Raw genomic sequence first — 22,368 nt, forward strand, 5'->3', positions numbered from 1 at the left:
TTTGGCTTGTGAAAAAGAGTTTATAGAAACAAACAGCATCAGATCCCAAATATCAGATGGGTCATTGGGGGGCGGGGGAGAATCCACCAAACTTATTTGTCTTTCCTCTAAAATTTCTCTTTACAAATTGCTCCAAATTGCACTATATAAAGTATGCCCTTTGTTTAAAGCATGCTACACACCCTGCTACAGCTCTTCCGAGGCAGGCCTGTACCACTTCACAGTGCAGATGGATAAACGCATATTAAGACATGAAATAAAAAACTCACTCCAAGTGGAAAGTTGGAACATCAGGATTCTAAATTTGATTTTTCCCCTTGATGCGTTAGATTTCTATGTGCAAGGAGTTGGCTTTCCCCATAGCAGAACTCCTAAGGGCCACCCAATTTCCAACCACATGGATGAGGGTGTCCAGACTGACTTCCTGCCCCCAAGCTCCAGAATGATCATTAAGTGCTGGTTCACACACTGCCAACTGGAAGTGATGAGTTACATTAAGCAGATGTAGTCTGGAAAAGAGGGGGAGGCTCCTGACTTGGGCTAGGCCAGGGCTGGTCAAACTGTGGCTCTCCAGATAACTGTGGACTATAATTCCCATAAGCCCCTGCCTGCAGGTGCTCATGGGAATTGTAGTCCACAGACATATGAAGAGCCACAGTTTGGCCACCTGGTTAAGTGAATGGACTGGCTGTATTCCACCAACACCCACATTTCAAAGGTTCGCCAGGATTCAAACATGTCGCTTTACCAATGCAAACCAAAGGTGGCATTCTGGAGCATTTCTACTGACTTGTTTGTGTGAAAGGCATGCTGACCCCTGAAAGAACGGCAGCACACAACTAGCACGTTTAATGAGTCTTCAAAAGACCCTCAAAAAGGAAGGTGTTCATTACATGTAGCATACTCAAAAAAGGGAATTCATTGGCACAAGATACGGTGATGGCCACTCAGAGTTTTTTCTTTCTTTCAGGAGTGTGGAACAGGGATGGGGCTTGTGGATCCAGTGTCTTGCCCCAAGGGAAAACATCTGCCAGAGAAAAGCACCTTCGCTTGCAGATCCATGGGATCCAACCCACACTCGGGAAGAGTTGGCATGACTCCTGGCCCACCTGGCTGGAAACCATCAAGAATCCTTCCCCAGAGAAAGGGAGAAAGCGCTGAACTAGGTGGGTGCTTGCCCCAAATTCAACATGGCAGTGCTCTGTTTATTAGAAAGCCAGCCGTTGAATATATCCCCCCGCCCCCACACGCACAATTTTAAAAAATCCCTGGTTGCATAATAAATGCCCAAATTGCTGGCACGAGACGAGCCACCGTCATGCGAAAAGTATTATCAGCCAGAGGCAGCCTCGCCCCATTCAAACGGCCATGGAGAAACTCGCTTTAAGGCATGTCCGCATAGCAAGCTCCTGAATTGCCAGTTACCTATTGCAGCACGCTACAGGAGGGGCAGGAATGGTCCCCAGAGGGGAAACAGGAACCTGACCCTCTGAGACACCCAGCCTTGAAGACTGCTGTCAAGGCACCACAACTGCTCTGGATCTCTGCCCACACAGGCCAGGTGTGTCAAACTACCCCTCCAGTCCCTACATGGACCCAGGGCAGGGCTGCTCCCGAGGCCGTGGATGTCTAAACTGCACTCCGAGCCCAACCCCTGACGTCCACTACAGCTCCCTGATCACTTGGGAGAGCAGAGGGAAGATGGGCAAAAGACAGAGGAGGTGATGAGCCCTCCCAGGGAATGGACCGGCCTCTTGGAAGCAACGTTCCCTTGTGGAGGGGAGGGGCTCCGCCCATGGCCCTCTGCCCCAGCACAGCCTCCTGGGAACTGTCCTTCGACTCCGGCTCCAGGAAGAGTCACGAAACTAAGATATTGACACGCTCTAACAGGGGGCCGGCAGGTCTTTTTCAGGGAAGGGGAAAACCCCCCGAAAGCCAAAGCCATCCCAGGGAGAACATCCGGTTCCCAGATCGCAACCTTGTGGATGTGCCCAGGAAGAGGAAGCCAAAGCGGTGGGCAGATCCAACTCCCTGCAGGGTGGGCTGCTGCTGCTAATTATTCGCCTTTGTCATCCAGTTTGCGTTTCACTTTGGTGGTCATGTAGAGGGCTGTGAAGCTGCAGGACGCCACCACGAAAAGGCACAGGGCAGAGAAAACAGGGGCCAGGCCACTGTGCAGCCGCGCATAGATGGGTCGCCGCGTCTCGTAATCCAGGAGCACCGCCTCCACCTGGGTGAGGGTGCAGAGCAGCAGGAAGACGTGGAAGATCTGGTGCCCTTGGCCGACAAAATGGCACTTGTCGGGAAACCATTTCTCCGGGTACGGGTAGGCGAAGAAAAAGGCCCCAATCAGGAAAAAGAGGACGTGGCACTTGTGGTACAGAACAGCCGGGTCTGCGATCCCAGAGGAGGCATAAATGCGGTAAGCCACTGGGCTGATGTCCAACGCATATGCCACGGCTGAGGGCATTTCCTGGCACAGCCGGCCCTGCAGAGAGGAGAGCTGGGGGCACCTGTATTTGGCGTAGCAGGATCCGGCACAGGAGAGCCAGGCCAGCAGGATCGCCCCCGGCACATAGAAGCTCACCACCCGGGCATGCCACTCCGGCTCGATGGCATAGTAGTAATGTACTAAGGCACTGCTGTATTGGTAAGTGGCAACGCCCACATAATCCAAGAAGAAGAAGGCGTAGTGCCAGAACTCCGACTTGGCTTGCAGGAGATGGGCCAGGGTGCTGAACGTCGAGTAGACGACGGAGGAGACGGCGATGACCAAGAGGGGCAGCGTGTGCGGATCACCGAGGAAATCCACCGCCTGGGAGAGCCGCCAGAACCTCGCCAGCAGGATCACAGCGGCCACCAGGTGCGTCCAGACGTTGACTGCCTCATTGTGTTGTTGGAAGAGAGACAGGAAGTAGTACCTCCAGGTCTGGTTAAGGGGGCGGTAGCCGGCGTGGATGTACGGCTTCCAGAAGAGCCGGGGCACGTCCGACACCCCCACGGTGCAGGAGGAGGAAGGGAGGGCGTGCTCCAGGAGACGCGGGACCTTCCAGAGGTGCTGGACATTGATGAACAGGTGGCTGAGCTTCTCAGCCACGACCGTGGCCATGGCAGGAAGGCCGAGCCCCGCAGAACAAAAACCCCTTGGGAAAGAAAAGAGGAAGTTAGTCGGCATTGGGAAGGTTAAAAATAACGCACGCCTGAGTGTTGGGGCTGAAGCAGTGGTACGGTTGCCAGGACACCCCTATCCGCTGGCGGGGGATGAAGGCGTAGGGATGCCAGATCCAGGCTGGAGATTTAGGGATCGATCCTGGGGAGGACATGGGAGTATGATGCTACAGAGTTCACCCTCCAAAGCAGTCTTTTTCAACCTTTGGACCACGAAGGAGCCCCTGAAATAAATTGTCAGGTTTCAAGGACCCCTGGAAGTCATGTCAGCCAGTAACACCTCCCAGCCATGTCCTCAGAAGTGACGTCACCCTTCGCCCTCCTTCTGCTCTCCCCCTGCCTTTACTGTCACTACAGTGGCTCCCCCTCGTGTAGGCCCAAAGGAGTGCAGGAGCTAAGAAGGCAGCCCAGATGCCACCCCTCCCACACCACTCCACAACGGACTGCCTCCCCTGGATTGTTACACCCATGCGGGCCTACTCACTGAGCCCTCCAGGTGGACATGGCCTAGCTTGTGGTCAAGGTCATTAAGGCAGGAGGGGAAAGGCTGTGGACCCCAAAGGGCCCGTGGACCCCTGGTTGGGAATCCCTGCTCCAAAGCATCCATCTTCTCCAGGGGAACTGGTCCCTGTAGCCTGGAGATATGCTGCAATTTGGGGGTGGAGGTTTCCCCAGGTCCCACCTGGAGGCTGGCATCCCGATGAGGGCTTGTGTGCAGGCGTGTGGATGCAGTCAGAGAAGACAAAGCTCTGGCACACAGCAGGGGCAGGCAACTGTTCAGGACCACAAAAACTGTTTGCAACATATGAACAGATGCAAGAACAAAAACAGCCAAAGGACTAGCAATCATCGTAACAAAACAAAGAATGTAATCTAATTGTTGAACGCTGTCATCAGTTGCTGCACAGCTGCAGTGGGCTGGATCCTTCGGCTCTGTTCCGCTCAGTCAGAGACCATGGATTTCTTCCACTAAGTCTGGGAGAAAGGCTTCCGTTCAATGCAGAAAGCCTTCTTCCAATGGAGAAGCCTTCCTCGGTCGGAAAATGCAGAAGGCAGTCGTCGTAAGCATGGCGATGATATAAATGGGCAACGTACCCCAGGGATAAGGCTTTACGCGGCTTGGCTCCTGCATCCCTAAAGGACCGACTCGTTGCATATAACCCCCCCACCCCAAGAGCTACTCGCTCCAGGCATGCTAGCAGCCTAGCAATCCCTGGCCCCAAAGGAATCTGCCTGGCCTCAACTAGAACCAGAGCCTTTTCATCTGCAGCTTCAACCAGGTGGAACGAGCTCCCCAATGGAATCAAGGCCCTATCAGAACTCAGTCTTCTGTCAGGCTTTTGGATTAGACCAGCCACACGGACCCTGTCGCTGACCTCCTCGCCAGGAAATGTAACATCAACCCCCAATACGCCCCTTTCATATGTTATGCTGTTCCTGTAAATTTGCAATATACTCGTTGTCTGAAATTATCTTATTTCTTGGTTTGAAATGGTTACGAATGCTCCGTGTGTTTTCTTGTTCCGGTGTTGTGTACACCGTCTTGAGACTTCACCGTGAGGGCTGGTACATCCGCTGAATGAATGACTAATTAACGCTCATTTTGCACATCTGCATCAGACCCCTTCCACAAAAATTGTAGACTGGGCACATCTGTCATTAGATATGCTCACGGAAACTTGCAGGTGTCAGAAATGGGGAAGCGGAAGCTGTGGGAATTCTGATGTGGGAAAAGAGGAAGTGTTCCCTTGGCAGGTTTCTTCTGCCGAAACAGCTGCAGCTCCCACCAGTTCTGCCAGGCAGACAGTCCGAGGCAAGCACAGATCTCAGGTCGTATATTGAGGTCTTTGTCACCTTCACACCCATAGCCCTGTGAGGTAGGCTGTTTAGATTACGTCAATCGATGTCAGCTGAAATTAAGACGCATAAGAAATCGAAAGGGCTCAGGCTACAGGGAGCCATGGGGGGGGGGTATTGCTGGAGGGCCCCTGCTAGTGATCCTGACATCAGGACAAATGGAGGAGAGGGCCTGATCCAGCAAGTCTGTTCTTATTATTCTTATCTTGCCTTCCTGCTCTGCACAGCCGTACATATATGCACCTGTCCTCATGTGCTACATGTCGTGGTGACTGCACTTGGGAATGCAAGTGACCTTTGATGCCGTCCCAAATGGCAAATACATCAGATGATCTCTGGGATTTGTTTGTTTTCAATTGTGTGCTTCCAGATCCCAGTAAGATGGGAATAGGTCTGGAGAGGTGGCAGGCAAACTCTTCCAAACTAAACAAATAAATGCAGCTGCTAAGCATCTGGAATGGCCCCAGGCACAGAAGCTACAGTTTACTAAATAGATTCAGGTAGGTAGCCATGTTGGTCTGAAGCAGCAGAACAGAGTTAAAGCCAACAAAAGAACCAGCAAAGTTGTATTCAAAGTATAAGTACCATATTTGCTGGCGTATAAGACGACTGGGCGTATAAGACGACCCCCCCAACATTTCCACTCAAAATATAGAGTTTGTTACATTACATTACAGTAATATGGGCCACTATGGGCAGCTATGTCTATCCCAACTGAAGTGCACCCGGCGTATAGGACGACCCCCCCCCCACTTGGAGGCATGTTTTTCAGGGAAAAATAGTCTTATACGCCAGCAAATACTGTATATAGTATAAAAAGTATATTTTGTGTGCTTGCACTCCTCTTCAAATATCGTGAAATGGAAGCTACATATAGGTCTATACATATAGGTAGAGGGTGAGCAGCAAATTAACATACAGCATAATAAGGGTGTTTAACAGACGCAAGCACCAAACCCGAATAACAAGCTTAATTTATATGATCAACATCTGTTTGGGTTTAATTCCTGTGTGTGTGTATGTGTGTGGAGAAAAGCAGAGTGAAGGAAATAAATATATAAAAATTTGAGATTGATGGGCAGATGTACCCTTCTCAATTGTGGAATGCTGAGAGTAATCTACCAAGGCCCTGTAGTTACACCCCATTCATCTCCTCTCATGTGTAGAGGCAACAGTACAGCATCCTCTTCTTTGAGGTAGTGCTATTAACTGTGTAGTATATCTCCACTGTCCCTAAATCAGAGAAATACATTCCACTCTACCATTCCAAATTGCATTACATTCTACTATTCCAATCTACTACTCCAATAAAAAATAAAATAAAATAAAGAGGATATATAGCCCTTCTGGGGGATTGTTGAGAATACAGATGTAAGGACTGAATGATGTTAGCATACATAGTGAGATAAGAAACCATTTCTGATCCCAGCATCAGGTCATTGGCAAAATTAAAGACCCTTGACCAGAGACCTTGAAAGTCCTCTGCCAATCAGAATGGGTACCTTGGGAGACCAAGCATCTGACTCTGCCTTTCTCAGCTTTTTTTATTCATTGAGCAGCCCTGGAAACATTCTTCAGGATTCAAGGAACCACAAAAGTGGTGCAGTCAGAATACGGAATACGGTTAGGAAGCATAGCTGCATACATGTCCACCCAGGGTCCTTCAGACACCTTTGTGGATTCTTCTTTTCTCATCTGTAACCCTACAGAGCTACTCTCAAGATCAGGGGTGCCACTAAAGGAGAGGAGAAGCTCCAGCCATCCATGGAGATTTCCCAGTATAAATCCCCATCCTCCCAAAAACACTACAGTCAGCTCCAGCCTGTCAAAAAAAGACCAATTCAAGAGCCATAACTGCTCTCCTGCCAATTTGGCAATCTCTGTTGGGAGAACTGGGTTTGATTTTTACACTCCTCCACATGTAGTCAAGCTGGGTGACCTTGGGCCAGTCACAGTTCTTGCAGAGCTCTCTGAGCCCTACCTATCTCAGTTGTGGGTAGAGGAAGAGGAGTCGCTTTGAGACTCCTTCGGGTAGTAAAAAGCAGGGTACAAAAACCCAGCTTCTCCTCCTTGCAGGGATTGTTTCAGCTAGAGTGGGTACATATTTCCTTTGGGGAAGCTGCATGGCTAGGAAGAGCACTAACCCCCAGTGTCCTCAAAAGCCTTCCCTAATCTTCAAGGCAACTGCACTGAGTCGATCATTAGTGTTTTAAAGAACAACTGTAGGAAACCCTAAATTAAAGCTCTCCCACAGCACACCTAGTTTGGCCCTGAACAAACCTGCCTGGATGAAGATGAGCCACTGGTCCAGCTACACTGGGGCAGACAAATGGATGCATGCAGCCTGCTAGCAGACCACTGTCCAGCATAGCGGTGATTATTTGTCTATTTGTTTGTTCATTCGTTTATTTCCATCCTGCCACTCCTGTGACAGGTCACAACATTCATGATTCCCCCAATAAAACCCCCTTTAAAAGCCCATTAAAACCCACAAACAATTAAATCCAAATATCTTAGCGGGGATAAACCTGGAATTACGGTAAGCCTGGAATTACGGTAAGGGGGCTGTGAAAGCAGAAGCTCACTGTCACTTTAACATTTCGGTCATTCTGTATTTTCTCAGTCAACAGATACTAAGAGAACAGTCACTGTCGTGTGGAGGGGTCTGTGCTATATTCTGATGTGGCATGCTGCAAAAGAGATGGGAACCAACACACCTGTGGTCCCAAAGATGTTCATGGACTACAATTCCCATGAGCCCCTGCCAGCAAATGCTGGCAGGGGCTCATAGGAATTGTAGTACATGAACATCTGGAGGACCACGGGTGTGTTGGTTCCCATGCTTTAGGGCAGTGGTCCCCAACCTTTTTATCACCAGGGACCACTCAACGCCGGGGACCACTCACCAGGGACCACTCAATGCCTTTTACTGAGGCCTGGTGTGGGGGGGTAGTTTACTCGTCTACTCTCAACCACTGCCCTAGCGCTCTCTGATCGCTATGGTAATGTTTAAACATCCCTTCAAAATAAGATACAGACACGCCACAACAATGAAGTGTGTTGTAAAGGGCCGGGGGGGATGAAATAAAGGGCCGTGGGGGAGGGGAAGGCGTCCTTCGGGGCCCACCTCCAATTAGTCGAAGGACCCCATGTGGTCGGCAGCCCACAGGTTGGGGATCACTACTTTAGGGGACTGCTTTCCAAGATCCTCACCACTTTAGTCTGGTCCAGCAACACAGCATCCTATCGAGCGCCTTCTTGGGATCACTGACCACAAATTAGTGATGCCTGAAATGTTAACAGTTTGCAAATTTACCCTCTTGCTTTGCAACACGTAGCCACACCCTGGGCAATCCCTTTCTAAATAAGGAGATGCCTGGTCGACCCACATGGGCACTATCCCAAAGCAATCCTTCAAATAGCATCATGGAAGCTTTTTGCTTATTAAACTACTAAATGTTCTCTCGTTTCTTTTGGTAACACGGAGAGCCATTTTGTCTGTTTCCGTGCCACTGCAAGCTAAAAGAAGAAGAGCTGTTTTTTTAATACCCTGCTTTTCACTACCTGAAGGTGTCCCAAATGGGCTTACAACCACCTTCCCTTCCTCTTCCCTGTGACACCCTGTGAGGTAGGTGGGGCTGAGAAAGCTCTAACAGAACTGCTCTGTGAGAACAGTCCTAAGAGAACTGTAACTAGCCCAAGGCCACCCAGCTGGCTGCATGTGGAGGAGTGGGAAATCGAAAACCCACCCTCCAGATTAGAGTTTGACAGTTTTTAAATAATACAAAAAGGCAGGTTATAGTTCTTTAATGGACCAACAGTAACCTTTTACCCAAACCAGCAGCTGTGATTCAAGCCAACACCCTACGGTTACATAAGCAAAGGCTTGAAGGTGGGGCTGGAATCTTCCAGGACCTGTAAGCGGCCTCTCTTTATCAAGATCTTTATCAAGATCTGCTGTCTTCGTTAGGGGAAAGAAAGAGAAAACAAGGCTACAAAAGTGCTAAAAATAATATTGCACACACACAAAAAATAAGAGCCGTGTGAGGAATCTTCTTCCTCTCTCTCAAACTTAACAGCCCGCTCAGTTCCTGGCTCCTTTTATGTCCCTTAATGGTCTGCGTTCCACCCCCACCCTGTGTTATGAAAAGATCTTTTAAGAGGAAACCACTGGCTGACTTCTGATATCCTGCCCCAGAGCCAAGGAAGGTCCCCAACACATCTGGGAAGGGCTCCCACACTGAGTAACGACAACATTTGAGAGAGATTTTCTTGCGCAAAAGCTGCAGGAAGTTTTCTTCTCTCCTCTGTTGGTTCCAGATGGATTTAACCTAAAGTTTTGACAGCAGGATGGAACTTTCTTGTCCCTCCTCTCAATGCTCCTCCAGGGCGATACCAGACCTCTGTGTGTGTGTGTATAAATTGATGGAGATTGCCAATTTAGTCCGGATTCAAGCCCAGGGTTTTCTTTCCACTGTTGCCCGGCATTTTTAGATATCAGGATACCTCTGAGAAAGTTTGCACTTGTACCACTGTTTGTTCCCATAGAAACCCTCTGATTCATCCCATGCAGGCTTGCTCGGAAGAAAGCCCCACTGAATCCAGCTGGGTCTCATGCCTGCCAATTAACCAGTGCCAGATTGCCTTGCTCATTGCTCAGTCTCCTCAGAAGCCAGGCAGGGCCAGCCCTGACAAGTTCAGGGTTAGTCAAACTGCGGCCCTCCAGATGTCCATGGACTACAATTCCCATGAGCCCCTGCCAGCATTTGCTGTCAGGGGCTCATGGGAATTGTAGTCCATGGACATCTGGAGGGCTGCAGTTTGACTACCCCTGATTATTTGGACAGGAGATTTCCAAGGAATACCTGGGCCTGAACATCTCCTCTTGAAAACATTACCAGCTGGCCATAACTCCACTCTGACTCGATGGCAAACCATAGCAACAACAGTAATTGCAACACGACACTGCCAGTTTGTGCATATTTACTCAGAAGTAAGTCCTGCTATGTTCAGCGTCGCTTTCGACTTCCCCCTTAGTTTAGCCCAGTGCACATAAGTTGCAGTGAACACGGATACAACCTGCAGGGAGATATGCACCTGCTCCCCTTTGTAAGGAAGACAGTCCATGTTCACTTTACAGAGGAAAACTGGAACAGCCCCTGGAGAAAGGTAAGGCTTCAATGGTACATTCAGCTGAACCTGCATTCCCTATAAGTAACATGAGAATTACTTGCTGCAATTACTGGGGTCAGAAAGTGAATTTCCTCCAGGCCTGACTGGCCAGGGATTCTGGTTTTGGGAGGGGAGAGGGGGAGAGAGCATTATCTGGGCATGGAATTGGGGTGACAGTGGGTGGGCAGGTAGTTGTGAAGGTTGGACTAGATGACCCTGGAGGTAGTTTCCAATTCTATGATTTTGATTCGAGTATAATAAAAAATCTAGTGTCCGCTGTACACAGACTCTACATGACCTCATTCTCATTTGGGAAAAGGGCTTTTGTTGCAGGGAAACAAAACCGATGGCACTTGAAAGATATCTTGAAGCAGATGTTCTGGCACCAGCTTTATCCGATGCATGAAGGGTTTCCTCCACTAGCAAGACACATACATGGGCATAGAACAGAAAAACCGAGCCGTGAAGTCTACAGTCAATGAAATGCAAAAAGCACTGCCGCTGTTCTGTTTCTTAAACCCCCAGGCTTCCAGGCTCCTCAGAGCCAGGCACCTACTGCATGTCTCAGGCTTCCTCTGCCAGCTCCCAGCTCCTTAGCACCTTGGGCATCCAGCAGAGCCGGCGCTGGCCCACATGAAATCCGGTGGCCTTCACGGTGCCAGGAGATTTGGGTTTTCTCCCCGCACTGTTTTCCCAGGTCAGCTTGCAAAGCAAAACTAGTTGGCGGGAATTGATCTACTCCCCCCTCCCCCCCCCCCCGCTCCGCTTTCCAATGCCGCTTCTCTCTTTTAAAGGCTTGTGCCATCAGCCCGATGCAAAGACCCGGCCGACTCGCAAGTGTTTGAGGCGAATCTGGGTGGCCCAAGAAAAGGCAATCTTGCACGGCTTGCGTTGGGGTGTCCCTGGAGGAGGCCAGACTCCGGGGACTCCGTGGGTCTGGCTTCCGAGGGAGCACGCAGGGGCGCGGAATGCACCCCCCCCACACACACACACACACACCGGCGGCACGACCGGCAGCTTTCAGCGGACACAGCCCACTCCCAGTTTAGGTGCTCCCCCCCCCCACCGACCAGGGGGCTCGTGCGGACGCTCGCACGTGCCTCTCCCACCCCCGGGCCTCGCTCCTCCGCGCCCCACTTTCCCGCCTCCCTCCCTCCCTGCCTCTTACGGACCTCCGGCGGCGGCGGCTGCTGGTGCTACCCGAAGATGCTCCAGAGTCCGCCTCTCCGTGAACTCCAGCGGGACCGATGGGCAGGAAGCGGCCGCGAGAGCCAGCCCGAGCAGAGGCAAGGCCGCCCCTCTGCGGCAGCAACCGCCCCTCGCGGAAAAGACCCGCCTCGACGCTTGGCCGCCCCCCCACGGCTGCTGGCCGGCCGGCAGGCGCCGCCGCACCGAAGCGCCGCCGAGGGCTCCCGCAGCCAGGCCCGGCGGGAGGGGAGGGGAGGGGAGGGGAGGCGAGGCCACCGGTGTGGAGAGAAGGGGCACTGGGCAAAATTCTCCCCGCGCCTCCGCGGGAGGGAGGGAGGGAGGGAGGGAGGACAGACGCCTGCCCGCCCGCCCTGCTTCGCCTCGGCCCGCCCCATTGGACGCGCGCTTTCGTTACATAACGGGCGGGGGGCACGTGGCAAGGAAGCCCCCCGCCCATGGGCCAGGGGGGCGGCCGGGACTGCGCCAGGCAGCTGCGGGATGCCGCCTGGACCGTTCCCTGGCTCTTTATAAACCGTCGCTAGGGCCCAACCATTTTATTTGGGGCGGGAGCCGTCCGCGGGAAACGCTGCATCCCCCCCATTGGCTTCTCCTGCTCCTGTTTGCAGTTTTTTTAAAACAGCACCAAAAGGAGCATTCCTGTCTGCCGGCCCACCTGGGAATGTCTCTTCGGGCAGCTCCTTTTCTGGCATTCTTGAAAACGGGAGACTGATGCTCCTTTGGGCCAAGTGGTGCCCTTGAGATCGCAGCCAATCTATTTGTAGAAGTACGTAGGAGTCTGGCTTAGCTCGGGGTGCCCAAAACATAAAGCAGCGGTCTATCTGGTTTGTGCATGCAGACAAGAAACCAAGTAACAGGTGGAGTCTTTATCTTTGCAGAAATGATGAGTCCTTTATTGTAAGGTTCTGTATTTTAGACGGGATAGAGCAGAGCCAAGATTTTAAACTAGTCAAACGAGGATGGATAGAGATGTAGAAAAGCATGCCAAGGTGAATAAAAGGGCACTGCATAGAGAACTGGGGTCAAGCTGGAAGGAAGTTTCCCTGACAGTAGGAATCTACACACCAAAGGGATAGCTGGTCTACTTATCTCTTGATTCCATGATGTCCCCTTCTGAAGTCTGATGCCAAGAGACAGCACCAAGTCCTTCACTTCCAACAGCAGCTTCATACATCAGAGCAGCAAGCTCAACCTGAACATTTTTTGAAATCTTTCTCAATGCTTCTCTGGCCACCACTGACGCATTTAGTAAACAGGGCCTCAGTTGGAGCAAAGCTTGCCAGTTCAGTTTTTAGAATCCATTGCCATTTCGTTGGCGCTAGCAGTATACTGGCGGCGGTAAAGGTATCCCCTGTGCAAGCACTGGGTCATGTCTGACCCTTGGGGTGACGCCCTCTAGCGTTTTCATGGCAGACTCAACACGGGGTGGTTTGCCAGTGCCTTCCCCAGTCATTACCATTTACCCCCCAGCAAGCTGGGTACTCATTTTACCGACCTCGGAAGGATGGTAGGCTGAGTCAACCTTGAGCCGGCTGATGGGATTGAACTCCCAGCCTCATGGGCAGAGCTTTCAGACTTGCATGTCTGCTGCCTTACCACTCTGCGCCACAAGAGGCTCTTACTGGTGGCGGTAGTGGGGGCCATAACTAACTTTTCATATCACCAACACCTAACAGGAGCAGCAAATGCACATGTGAAGGGGAGCTTTTCCTGAAAGATTTATAATCATTTGGAGCAACCATACTTCACAAATCCTTCCCATATTAGCATCTCCCTTCTCCCAATACTGGGAGAAGCTGCAGCATGCATGAATGGAATAGGTAGAGAACTTGCTGGGTGTTTCCACCGCTGGATGTTCTAGCCACTAGATGGCACCCAACCTCTTCAGATTATTTCCTGCCTCTTCCTGAGGGAGAGCAGGGAGCCTAGAATCAGCTATTAAGTTATTTTACTACTTTCTATTTTACCTTCTTCTGCCTCTTTTCACTTCACATTACAACAGTCTTTTTCAACTTTTCTACTGTTGAGGCTTCGAGAAACCCTACAAGTGGCATAAGTGTGCACAATATGGCTGGGAAGCATAGCTGTATACATGCCCACAGAGGCCCCTGCCCTTCCCACCCCTTATAGGCCCATCATTGGTCATAGGGGGATCAACATGACCATATATGGTCATATCACCTGATCAAGAAACTCTGGGTTGAGAAAGCCTGCATTAGAAAGTCAGGAAATAAATGAAATAAAATTCCAAGTGAAACTGACCTTTTTAGCCCTGGCTGAAAAGTTATTACTAAATATTGATGCTCCAGTAACAGCTCACCCAAACCTCTTCATTTACTATGCTGTGTTATAGTTAATTCAGGTGCTGTAATTGATGGCTTGACCACAACACATGTTAGCCCCTGATAGTATGTTCTTTGTTTTGCTGTTAAAATATCAAAAAATTCCAATATAGCAATTAATGTGAGTGATGTAGTACTTGACATGCACTAAAAAAACCCAACCGTCTTCATAAACGTGTGAGCAACAATTACATTTTGAAATAAATAGCTACATGAAAATTAGCATTTTCAATCTCTTCTTCCCTCCATTCCCCAGAAAAATTTAATTGTGGTACATCAGTTGGCCCATTTCCAACCTGCTAGTTTGGTACCAGAGAAGCAAGACATCTAATGAGGGTAAAAGTGAAACAGGATGTTGATTTTTAATTACAGCTGATATTCATAAAAGAGCACAATAAAGCCTAAGCATATCTCCATCATGAGTTTAAAGACTAGAAGTTTTAACGCGAGTAACCCACTTCTCAGCTGACTACATTACTTCAAGATGCAAGCCAACTCATTCCATCTCCTTCATTTTCAGCACTGCCAGATGTTTCCAACCACACTTGCTAAAGTCAGCAAGGAGAACCATCCCACTTAAGTGTATTTATTGTTGGCTGACACAGTCTCAGTTACAGAAATGAATACAGTTGTATTTTTAATATGTTGATGTAATGAACAAGGTCAAGCATACACAGCCATGTACAGGAAGTAGTTTCACATTTTTACTACCAACAAACTGAAAGAACCTAGCACCAGTCATACTATTTTAACGAACACTGCAACAGCCAGAGGGTGGGGAAGCTCTCAAGTTAAAAGTAACCTTCATATCAAGGTAAAATGATTACTACAACCACAGCTGCCAGTAATTTCCTGTATTAATGAAAAACCCAGACCTTTAAGAAATTACAAACTCATTCTAAGACTTCCAAAGTTGCTAGCCCCTTCATAACTTGACAGTTCAATATTGTTCTGTTTGTCTGGGGATGTATAACTACCCCTTAGGCCACACGATGGAGCTATTTAGCAACCAAACCAATATAAGGGCAAGCGGCTTAGGCTGCATATAAAATTACTTTCATTTTGCCACATCCATCCAAAAGTTAGAATACCAGTAGAACACCATCCTCACCCTTATCCTATTTATTTTACAAAGGAATTGTAAAATAGTGGTTGATCTACAGGCCTCCAGAAAGTCTTTATTTGTACTTACACAGCTCTGCCAAGGAACTCAAAAATGCAATTATCAGGGTAGCACCAATTACTTCAGTAGCTAAACTGAACTGCAATATTGCTTTAACCAGAAAACCAATCTGTTCTAACAGTCTCTAACAGTCATGGAATATATAAGCCTGCTCCTTCACCCATGCCTGATTTTGCTACCCACACTTGATACTAGGGTCCTATTTTCAACACTGACTTGCAGCTTACAGTAAGGACAACCTTAACATTGCAAATGAAAGTTAACAAGCATCTAGTTTCAAGGTCAGATCAGCTGCATGTTAATAAGGAGTTATTTGTTGGAATTTCAAGCATGTCTATCAAGGGAGGTGGTTCTGAATCGTTTCAGCAAAACAGCAGCTGACAACTGCTGAGGTGTAAGACAAAGGTCTTATTGTAGAATTGGGACAATAGGCACAACTCTAAACAACAAAATAGGCTACTGTGGAGTGTCCCTAGCCACTAAACAGGAACTTTGTTTGCAGGCATTCAATTCCAGTATTACAGCAATATATTTTAGCCATGGCTATGCTTGAATTGCATATTTAGTATGTGTCATGCTAGCCTCAGAAACAGTCACCTGTGATAATAGCACTGTGCAGCTTTATTTAAGTCACTTGGTTACAGCAATATTTGTAAGACTGATAGATTCTGAAGTGTAACAGATTCAAGCATGAACATTACACTACATATTCTGTTCACAAATATGTCGAATACAGCACTAGCCATCAATCCAGGAACAAAATGCACTGGAATAGAAGAAATGCAACAAGATAGCTGCACTGGAAAGACAACAGTTTAGAAAGAGTGAACATGAAAAGCTCCCCTCTCGTTCCCCAAAGCAAATGTACAGTTGGGTCTAATTATACAGCTCTACATCAGTTTTCTAGGAACTTAACAAAAACACTGGCCAATACAGTCTTTGGATATTTCAACAAAGGGGAGAAAGTCAATTTCCAGGATGAAGTCAGTCGCTTTCATTCTCACCACCTTCTTTCCCTCCTTCTTTGTTCTTCCGTACTTCTTCAATATGCTTATCCTGATCAAGTAAACAAAAGACAGCAAAATCAGATTGTTACAACAGAAATTAATTAAAATGAGAGCACCTTCAAGAGTCTTAGTTCACAAAGCATGGGTTTTGTGTTATATTTACAGGACTGGATTCCTACAATTGTAAATTCACTACATGTGCAGTGTATGTCCTAAAGGCTTTGACGGCGATCCACCCATGCAGATTTGCACTCACCTGCTTATGGGCCAAGTTTCCATCCTAGGCCAATGCTAGTGTGCTCAAGCATCACCTAGTTTAAAGAGATGCTGCTACAATAGTAGCATCAAAACAGATCCTACTGTGTTCTAGAAAACTGCAACTTAAGGGCTCAGCAACAGTTTTAAAAAGATGAGGTACAATGCAATGAAGGATTTCCCTCAAAATTTGGGAGGGCTGATCAAGGGTCTAATTCAGGATAAGTGTTTAGCTCATAGTGCATGGATTTGTACTTTTCTATCAAGCACTTAAAAAATTCTATGCATATGATAGCGTACTTTGCTCAATTGCCAAATGTAAGTATTACTGGTGGTCCAAATTCACACTGCACTTTCTATGGGATGCTTGAACTGCAACTTACTTTCTCTCTCAAGCGCTCCAGTTTGGCAGCCATTTGCGCTTCTCTGTTCTCTTTGTTAGCTTCCATTTTATGGGTCAGCTTTTCCTCTGCCATTTTGCTGAAGTTGTTATTCTCTTCAATCGCCTTCTGCAGCACCTCTTTCTCGTGCTCTCGTTTCTCGGCCAGTTGTTTCAATACCTCAGCTTCGTGGGACTAGAATACAGATCCATACCATGTTCAGTTGAGAGAAGTCTGTATGTAATTACAGTGGTTGGCTGTGTTAAGGATGAATTTGAGTCACTCACAGTAACCTCAGCCTACTAATAGCCAGTTTGTTTCAACAAGGGCAGAAGATTTACCCTGCACAACTTTCCTTGTAAGAAAATCTTCACCCACCATTTTTAGCCTTTCATAATGTTTAATATAATTTGGAGATCTTGTTCTATGTTCTGAGCAAATGCTTATAACCAGAACAATCCAGGTGGAACTGCAGTTATTTTATTTGCAATATATAGTCAGTCCTTCAATGTTTGACAAGAAAAACAACTTGAGATATAAATTTTTATATGTGCTCAGCTCTTAATTGGCTGCAGCTGTAAGTTTACATTGACACAGATGCTCACCAACAATCATTAAGTCTAAGGGTACGTGCATTTACCTTGCGCCTTTCTTCCGCAGCTTCTAGTTTCCTTTGAATTTCCTCCAGCGAGAGATCTTTCTTCTTTGGAGGTGAAAGGGGAAACTCTGGAACTGCATCTTTTGAAGGAGGACCAAGTATCAATTCAAATGCTTGGCCAGAAGCACGTTTTTCCAGTTCTTTCACTTGCATGTCTAAAACAGAAGTTGTCAGCAACAGTTAATTTTCCAAACCCTATCATGCTAACGAAATCAGTTGTGATTAAGACAGCCTCTCAAGCTGAATAAAGTAAGCTGAACTCCAAGGCTATAGTTATTAGCCATGGCTTCTTTATGCAGGCCTTGGTATGGCAAGAGGTCTAGAGAATTGACATAATTCCAAGTACAAATCTTGATTTTCCTGCATTCCTCAAGAAACCCAGTTTCAATTATGTGATGGTGAAGTAAACTGATGCACCCAAATATCCAATCATGAAATGATTTAGTATATATAAGAAATTACCCCCATTTGGTATTTTAATATATCAATAATCCTATTGAAAAGATAATTTGTATCTTCATATTTAAAAATGCAGTTTTTCTCCTACCCTGCAGATGGCAAAAATAAACACACGTGTCAAATACTATTATATTTGCAATTCTACTTGTAGAAAACTTACAAACTTTCAAATTCTCCAGTTCTTTGCAATCAGTGGCAATATGAATCAAGCAAAACCGTCTGAAACTCAACCCCTCCAAGATGGAGGCCCTGTGGTTTGGTAGTAAAGGGCCAGATCAGGAAGCACACTTGCCCAACCTGGACAGAGTGCAATTGAAGACCTTACACTCTATCAGGAATTTGTGCATCATTCTTGATGCCTCCCTTACAATGGTGGTTGTCACTAGAGTAGCCCAGGTGGCATTTGGCAAGGCTTCTAGTGCTATGTCTGTCTCCGGAACACCTGGCCACAGCAATGGCCACCTCCAGACTGGACTTCTGTAGCTCTCTCTACGTGGGCCTTCTCTTGGTCTTGACCTGGAAACTACAGCTTGTACAAAATGCAGCTGCTAGTTTCCTCAGAACATCATGGAGAGCCCATATCCAGCCAGTGCTGGGGCATCTGCATTGGTTGCCAGTTGAGTACCAGATCAGGTTCAAGGTAATGGTATTAACCTTTAAGGCCATATATCATAGAATCATAGAGTTGGAAGGGGCCATACAGGCCATCTAGTCCAACCCCCTGCTCAACGCAGGATTAGCCCTATATGGTCTGGGCCCAGTGTACTTGAGGGACTGTCCCTCTTTCTATGTGTCCTCCCCCGGTAGAGCACTTTGTCTGGTGATCCCTGGCACACAGCAAGTTGCCTGGCCTCAACCAGGGCCTTCTCAGCCCTGGCCCCTGCCTGGTGGAATGAGTTCTTAGAAGAGCTAAGGGCCCTCTCAGTTCTGCAGGGCCTGTAAGACTGAACTCTTTCACCAGGCTTTTGATTAAAGTCAGCTTACAGAAGATCTCAACTTACTGAGGTTGGAGTCTCTCACCTGTAACATCAGCCCCAGAGACTTGGAGGAGTTAGCAGAATAGGGGGATGGGTGGGGGGTGGGGGTCCTATACAACTGTATTTGTATGGTTTTCTATTATTGTATGTTTTTGTTATTGTTAGCTGTCACGAGACAGCAGACCTTGGAGCGGCAGCATACAAATATAATAACTGAATTAATTCCTTTACATTCAAATTCCTTAAGTATATTAAACAGCATGAATTAGTTATAAATTATGCATCTTAGGTAAAATAACTAACTTTGACAAAAGAATACACATTGCATGGGCTTCAGTTTTCTAAAAACTTTTTTCTCCATAGATTCAAAATTTCTTTATTAATTCTTTAAACTAAAAGGCTTTCTTTTTTTAGAACCAAAGCCTAAGTAATTATTCACATTTGTCACAAGGGAATTGCAGATTTAATCTGCAATTATACATCAGACAATCAAAATGATTTAACCAATAGCTTTTTTATAATTCAAGTGTAGGACCCATCTGAGCTTTCCTATGGTGGACAGACAGATGACAGATAGGCACTCTTATCTTATCTTTCTATCTTTCTTTCTACCTATCTAATCTATCATATTTTAGAAATCTTTACAAGCAATTATAAAATATAACAAAATATGCAAGAATGTATCTAACAAGGATCTATAAGCACTCTTATGATCGGGGTACCATTTTCAGTAGACCACTGATAACAATACTTACCAGATGACGCCATGTTTAAGACTTCAAAAGAATGTGGTGCAGAAACTCCAGTAAGCAGGCACTAAAAAAAAAATTGAAATACAATATTAGGTAAATGAAGCAATATACCAAGTAATACTATTAGACCTTGTTCAAGTATTTTCTTTACATACACCAATGTGCACCAAGAAATCAAGGGTATTTTAAATGTTAAGCAATTGAAGCCACTCAAACAGCATGATTGCATAATGTTCTGCATATACTCAGTTGTATATCTTTTACCTTTGGAAGACACAGAAACCAGACTACCTTCAAATTAACATATTACAAACTAAACGACCTTAGGTTATAAGTGAATTCCCACCTGATCCTGATTGTAATTGGGCTTTAAGAAATGTCATCATCTATACCTATTCACCCTGATTACACAAGCAATACTGATTTTTGTTGTGCAGTGGGATGTATATGGTTAATTAGTACCTAGAGCCAAAAGCAGTATGAAATGGGAAAATTTTTTCATGTTGTTGAAAATATGAATTGTGAGTAAATATGCATCAGGTACTCAGCAACATATTGATTTCCGGGCACAACATAACAACCACTCTATGCCCATACTTCAAGAACAAAGCAGGAACCTAAGAAAAACCACACGTACTCGAAGAAAAACACTCTGGTTTGACTTGCACGCTATTCCAATAAAATGCAACCAGTGCTGCCAAAATCTTTGGGGTGTTGGTTTCCTGGGGACCTAGTTTACATTTTTTCCCTACTAGATACAAAAGGTAGTACTTAAAAATAAGACACTGGCACTTGAGAGCTTGAATCACAACTAGGAAATTTCCACCAAGATATGCTTTGTCTTGTCCCTTTTCTATTAACAGTAATCGGAACCTATGAACAACCATTACAGACCTTTTAGATTCACGAATGCCCTCCCTAGGAAGCCTTAGAGAAAGACACACCTCCTATAGATCAGCAGGTTTAAAACAGCAGCAAACGCTATTGTTCTCCACTACCTAGGCGGAGGCTGTAAGTACAAAGAGTGGTTCGGTACCGTAAGAGGCGAAAAACTGGGGATTCTACGGCCGAACCTGAACCTGGACTTTGCTTTTTCAACGCTAAATGCACACAAGACTTTTAATGCAAGGCGTTAAAAATAAAATTGCACATTCACTCCACGAGCAAGCCTTTTGGGCGGAGAACAGACAATAGGTGGAAAGAGCGGGGGCTGATGCAGACCGCGGACAAACCAACCACTGAGAAACGCCCATGGGGGAGGGGGCAAAAACCGCACCCCAAGTCATGTAATATACAACAAAATACGGGGGTGGTGCCAAGCAGTAAGGCGACCAGCCAATCACCAGCAGCGACGCAAAAGAAGGGCTGCTCCCACCCCGAAGCCACGCCCACCCCACGCGCCGTTCTAGAATCGCACCGAATTCAAACTGCCCGAGAGCGCGCGCGCGCTTCGTCTCCCCCCCCTGAGGTGGAGGAGGAGGGGCCGGTCTAACGGTAACATCCGGGCACCTGCTGCTCGGCGGGACCCGCCACGGCCCCCCTCCCTCAGCTGTCTTTTATTTTTTCTTTTCTGTCTGGTCAGCCACGCTTCTCCTCCGCGCCAATACAAAGTCTTGCCGAGCAATAACAAAAACCTCCCCGCGTCTCTCCTCTCCCGCCTCCACCCCGCTCCCTTAGTCTATATAAAAAAGAGCTCCCCTAATCCCCTCCCTGAGCAGACCGCGTCTCGCCCCTTTAATCCCTCCGCCTCGGCACGCGCGGCCAGAGACGGCCCCGCCCCTTCCCACGAACAATGGCCATGGGGAAGGGGGGAGAAAAGCGAACAAGGTCGAGTCGGGGCTGAGAGGAAAGGCAGGGGAGGTGCCGTCTCCGGAGCGGACGCCGCTCGCTCGAAGAAAAGGGAACAATAGCTGCGCGGCAGGAGAGCTGCACGCGCTCCCAGCCCCTTTGTCCCCGGTCTCCTCAGAGCCCCTCTCCGCCCCCAACACCGGACAAAGCGGCTCCAGCGGAGGCAAGCCCCCCCCTCCAACCCGGAGCCCCTCCCGTCTCCGCGCCCACCTCTCCCACCCGCTCTTCCAAACCAGCGCAAACCCAGGGAGAAGTGTCGGTGGCGGGATCCAACACGCTCTTCTTGCTGCTCTCTCTCTTTCTCGCAAGCCACGGACCCACCTGCTCCCGTCACTGCCACCGCCACACACGGACTCGGCGCCCAACTGCCCTGCCTGCTGCACAAAAGCGCCAAACAAAGGCACGTGACCACGCCTTGGCCCCGCCCACTCTTGGCCGAGAAAAGGCGGCACGTGCCACGCAGCGGGGGGGGTGAGTCTCCCCCTCCCCATCTTTCGTCGCCACCCTTGAGGCATGATGGGAAATGTAGTCCGACAGGAGCGTGGCTGGGTTAATAGGTGCGTGTCGTAACAAAGAGAATGGGGTGGATGGAGTTTCCACGGGTCTCGAGTGGAGGGTGGGCCAGGAACTTTGGGGCAGGCTGCAAGTCTGCCTTAAGCATGCTTTTCCAGGTGCCGCTGCGCATCCCTGGGGTCGCAGTGCCGTTTGCAATGAGCATTACGAGAGTCCCTTTGTTTCCCTCTGCTGTCTCGGTCTCTGCCTGTCGTGAATGCAGAAACCCTCCCTACCCCCCCCCCCCGGTATGTCTTCCTCATTCCTCTCTAATGAGGCCTCCCCTTCATACCGTCCATGCCCGTCGCCCTTCAAAGTCTGCCCGAAAGTCAGCCCCAACAATACAGTAGATCCTATCCACGAGCGAATGGACAGCCCGGTCATAAGCAAGTTTGCTCCGAGTTAAGTGTCTCTGAGTTCTGCTTCCAATGTAAACAGAAGATCAAGCTTGCAGCCCTTGCATTCATCAGAATAAGTCCGATGGAATTTACAGCCCAGTCTGACTTGCCAACTCTGGGTTCGGAAATTCCTGGAGATTGCAGGGTGGGGTTG

The 22,368-nt window shown here is 48.0% G+C and overlaps 2 protein-coding genes across 2 annotated transcripts; both read right to left on the reverse strand.

The window, feature by feature from the left end:
* On the reverse strand, positions 1 to 11,911 carry PAQR7 (progestin and adipoQ receptor family member 7). The gene is made up of 2 exons (XM_077337654.1): positions 11,370 to 11,911; positions 1 to 3,143 (listed from the first exon to the last, which is right to left on the reverse strand). The coding sequence occupies exons 1-2, from the start codon at positions 11,840 to 11,842 to the stop codon at positions 2,057 to 2,059; spliced, it is 1,560 nt and encodes a 519-aa protein (XP_077193769.1). The 5' UTR covers positions 11,843 to 11,911; the 3' UTR covers positions 1 to 2,056.
* A 2,445-nt stretch (positions 11,912 to 14,356) lies between these two features.
* On the reverse strand, positions 14,357 to 21,708 carry STMN1 (stathmin 1). The gene is made up of 5 exons (XM_077337662.1): positions 21,586 to 21,708; positions 19,420 to 19,480; positions 17,211 to 17,383; positions 16,574 to 16,765; positions 14,357 to 15,984 (listed from the first exon to the last, which is right to left on the reverse strand). Exons 2-5 carry the CDS (start codon positions 19,430 to 19,432, stop codon positions 15,913 to 15,915), a joined length of 450 nt encoding a protein of 149 aa, XP_077193777.1. The 5' UTR covers positions 19,433 to 19,480; positions 21,586 to 21,708; the 3' UTR covers positions 14,357 to 15,912.
* Positions 21,709 to 22,368: the final 660 nt, after the last annotated feature.

This window comes from Paroedura picta, chromosome 5 (assembly GCF_049243985.1).
Source record: "Paroedura picta isolate Pp20150507F chromosome 5, Ppicta_v3.0, whole genome shotgun sequence".
Classification (NCBI taxonomy): Eukaryota; Metazoa; Chordata; class Lepidosauria; order Squamata; family Gekkonidae; genus Paroedura; species Paroedura picta.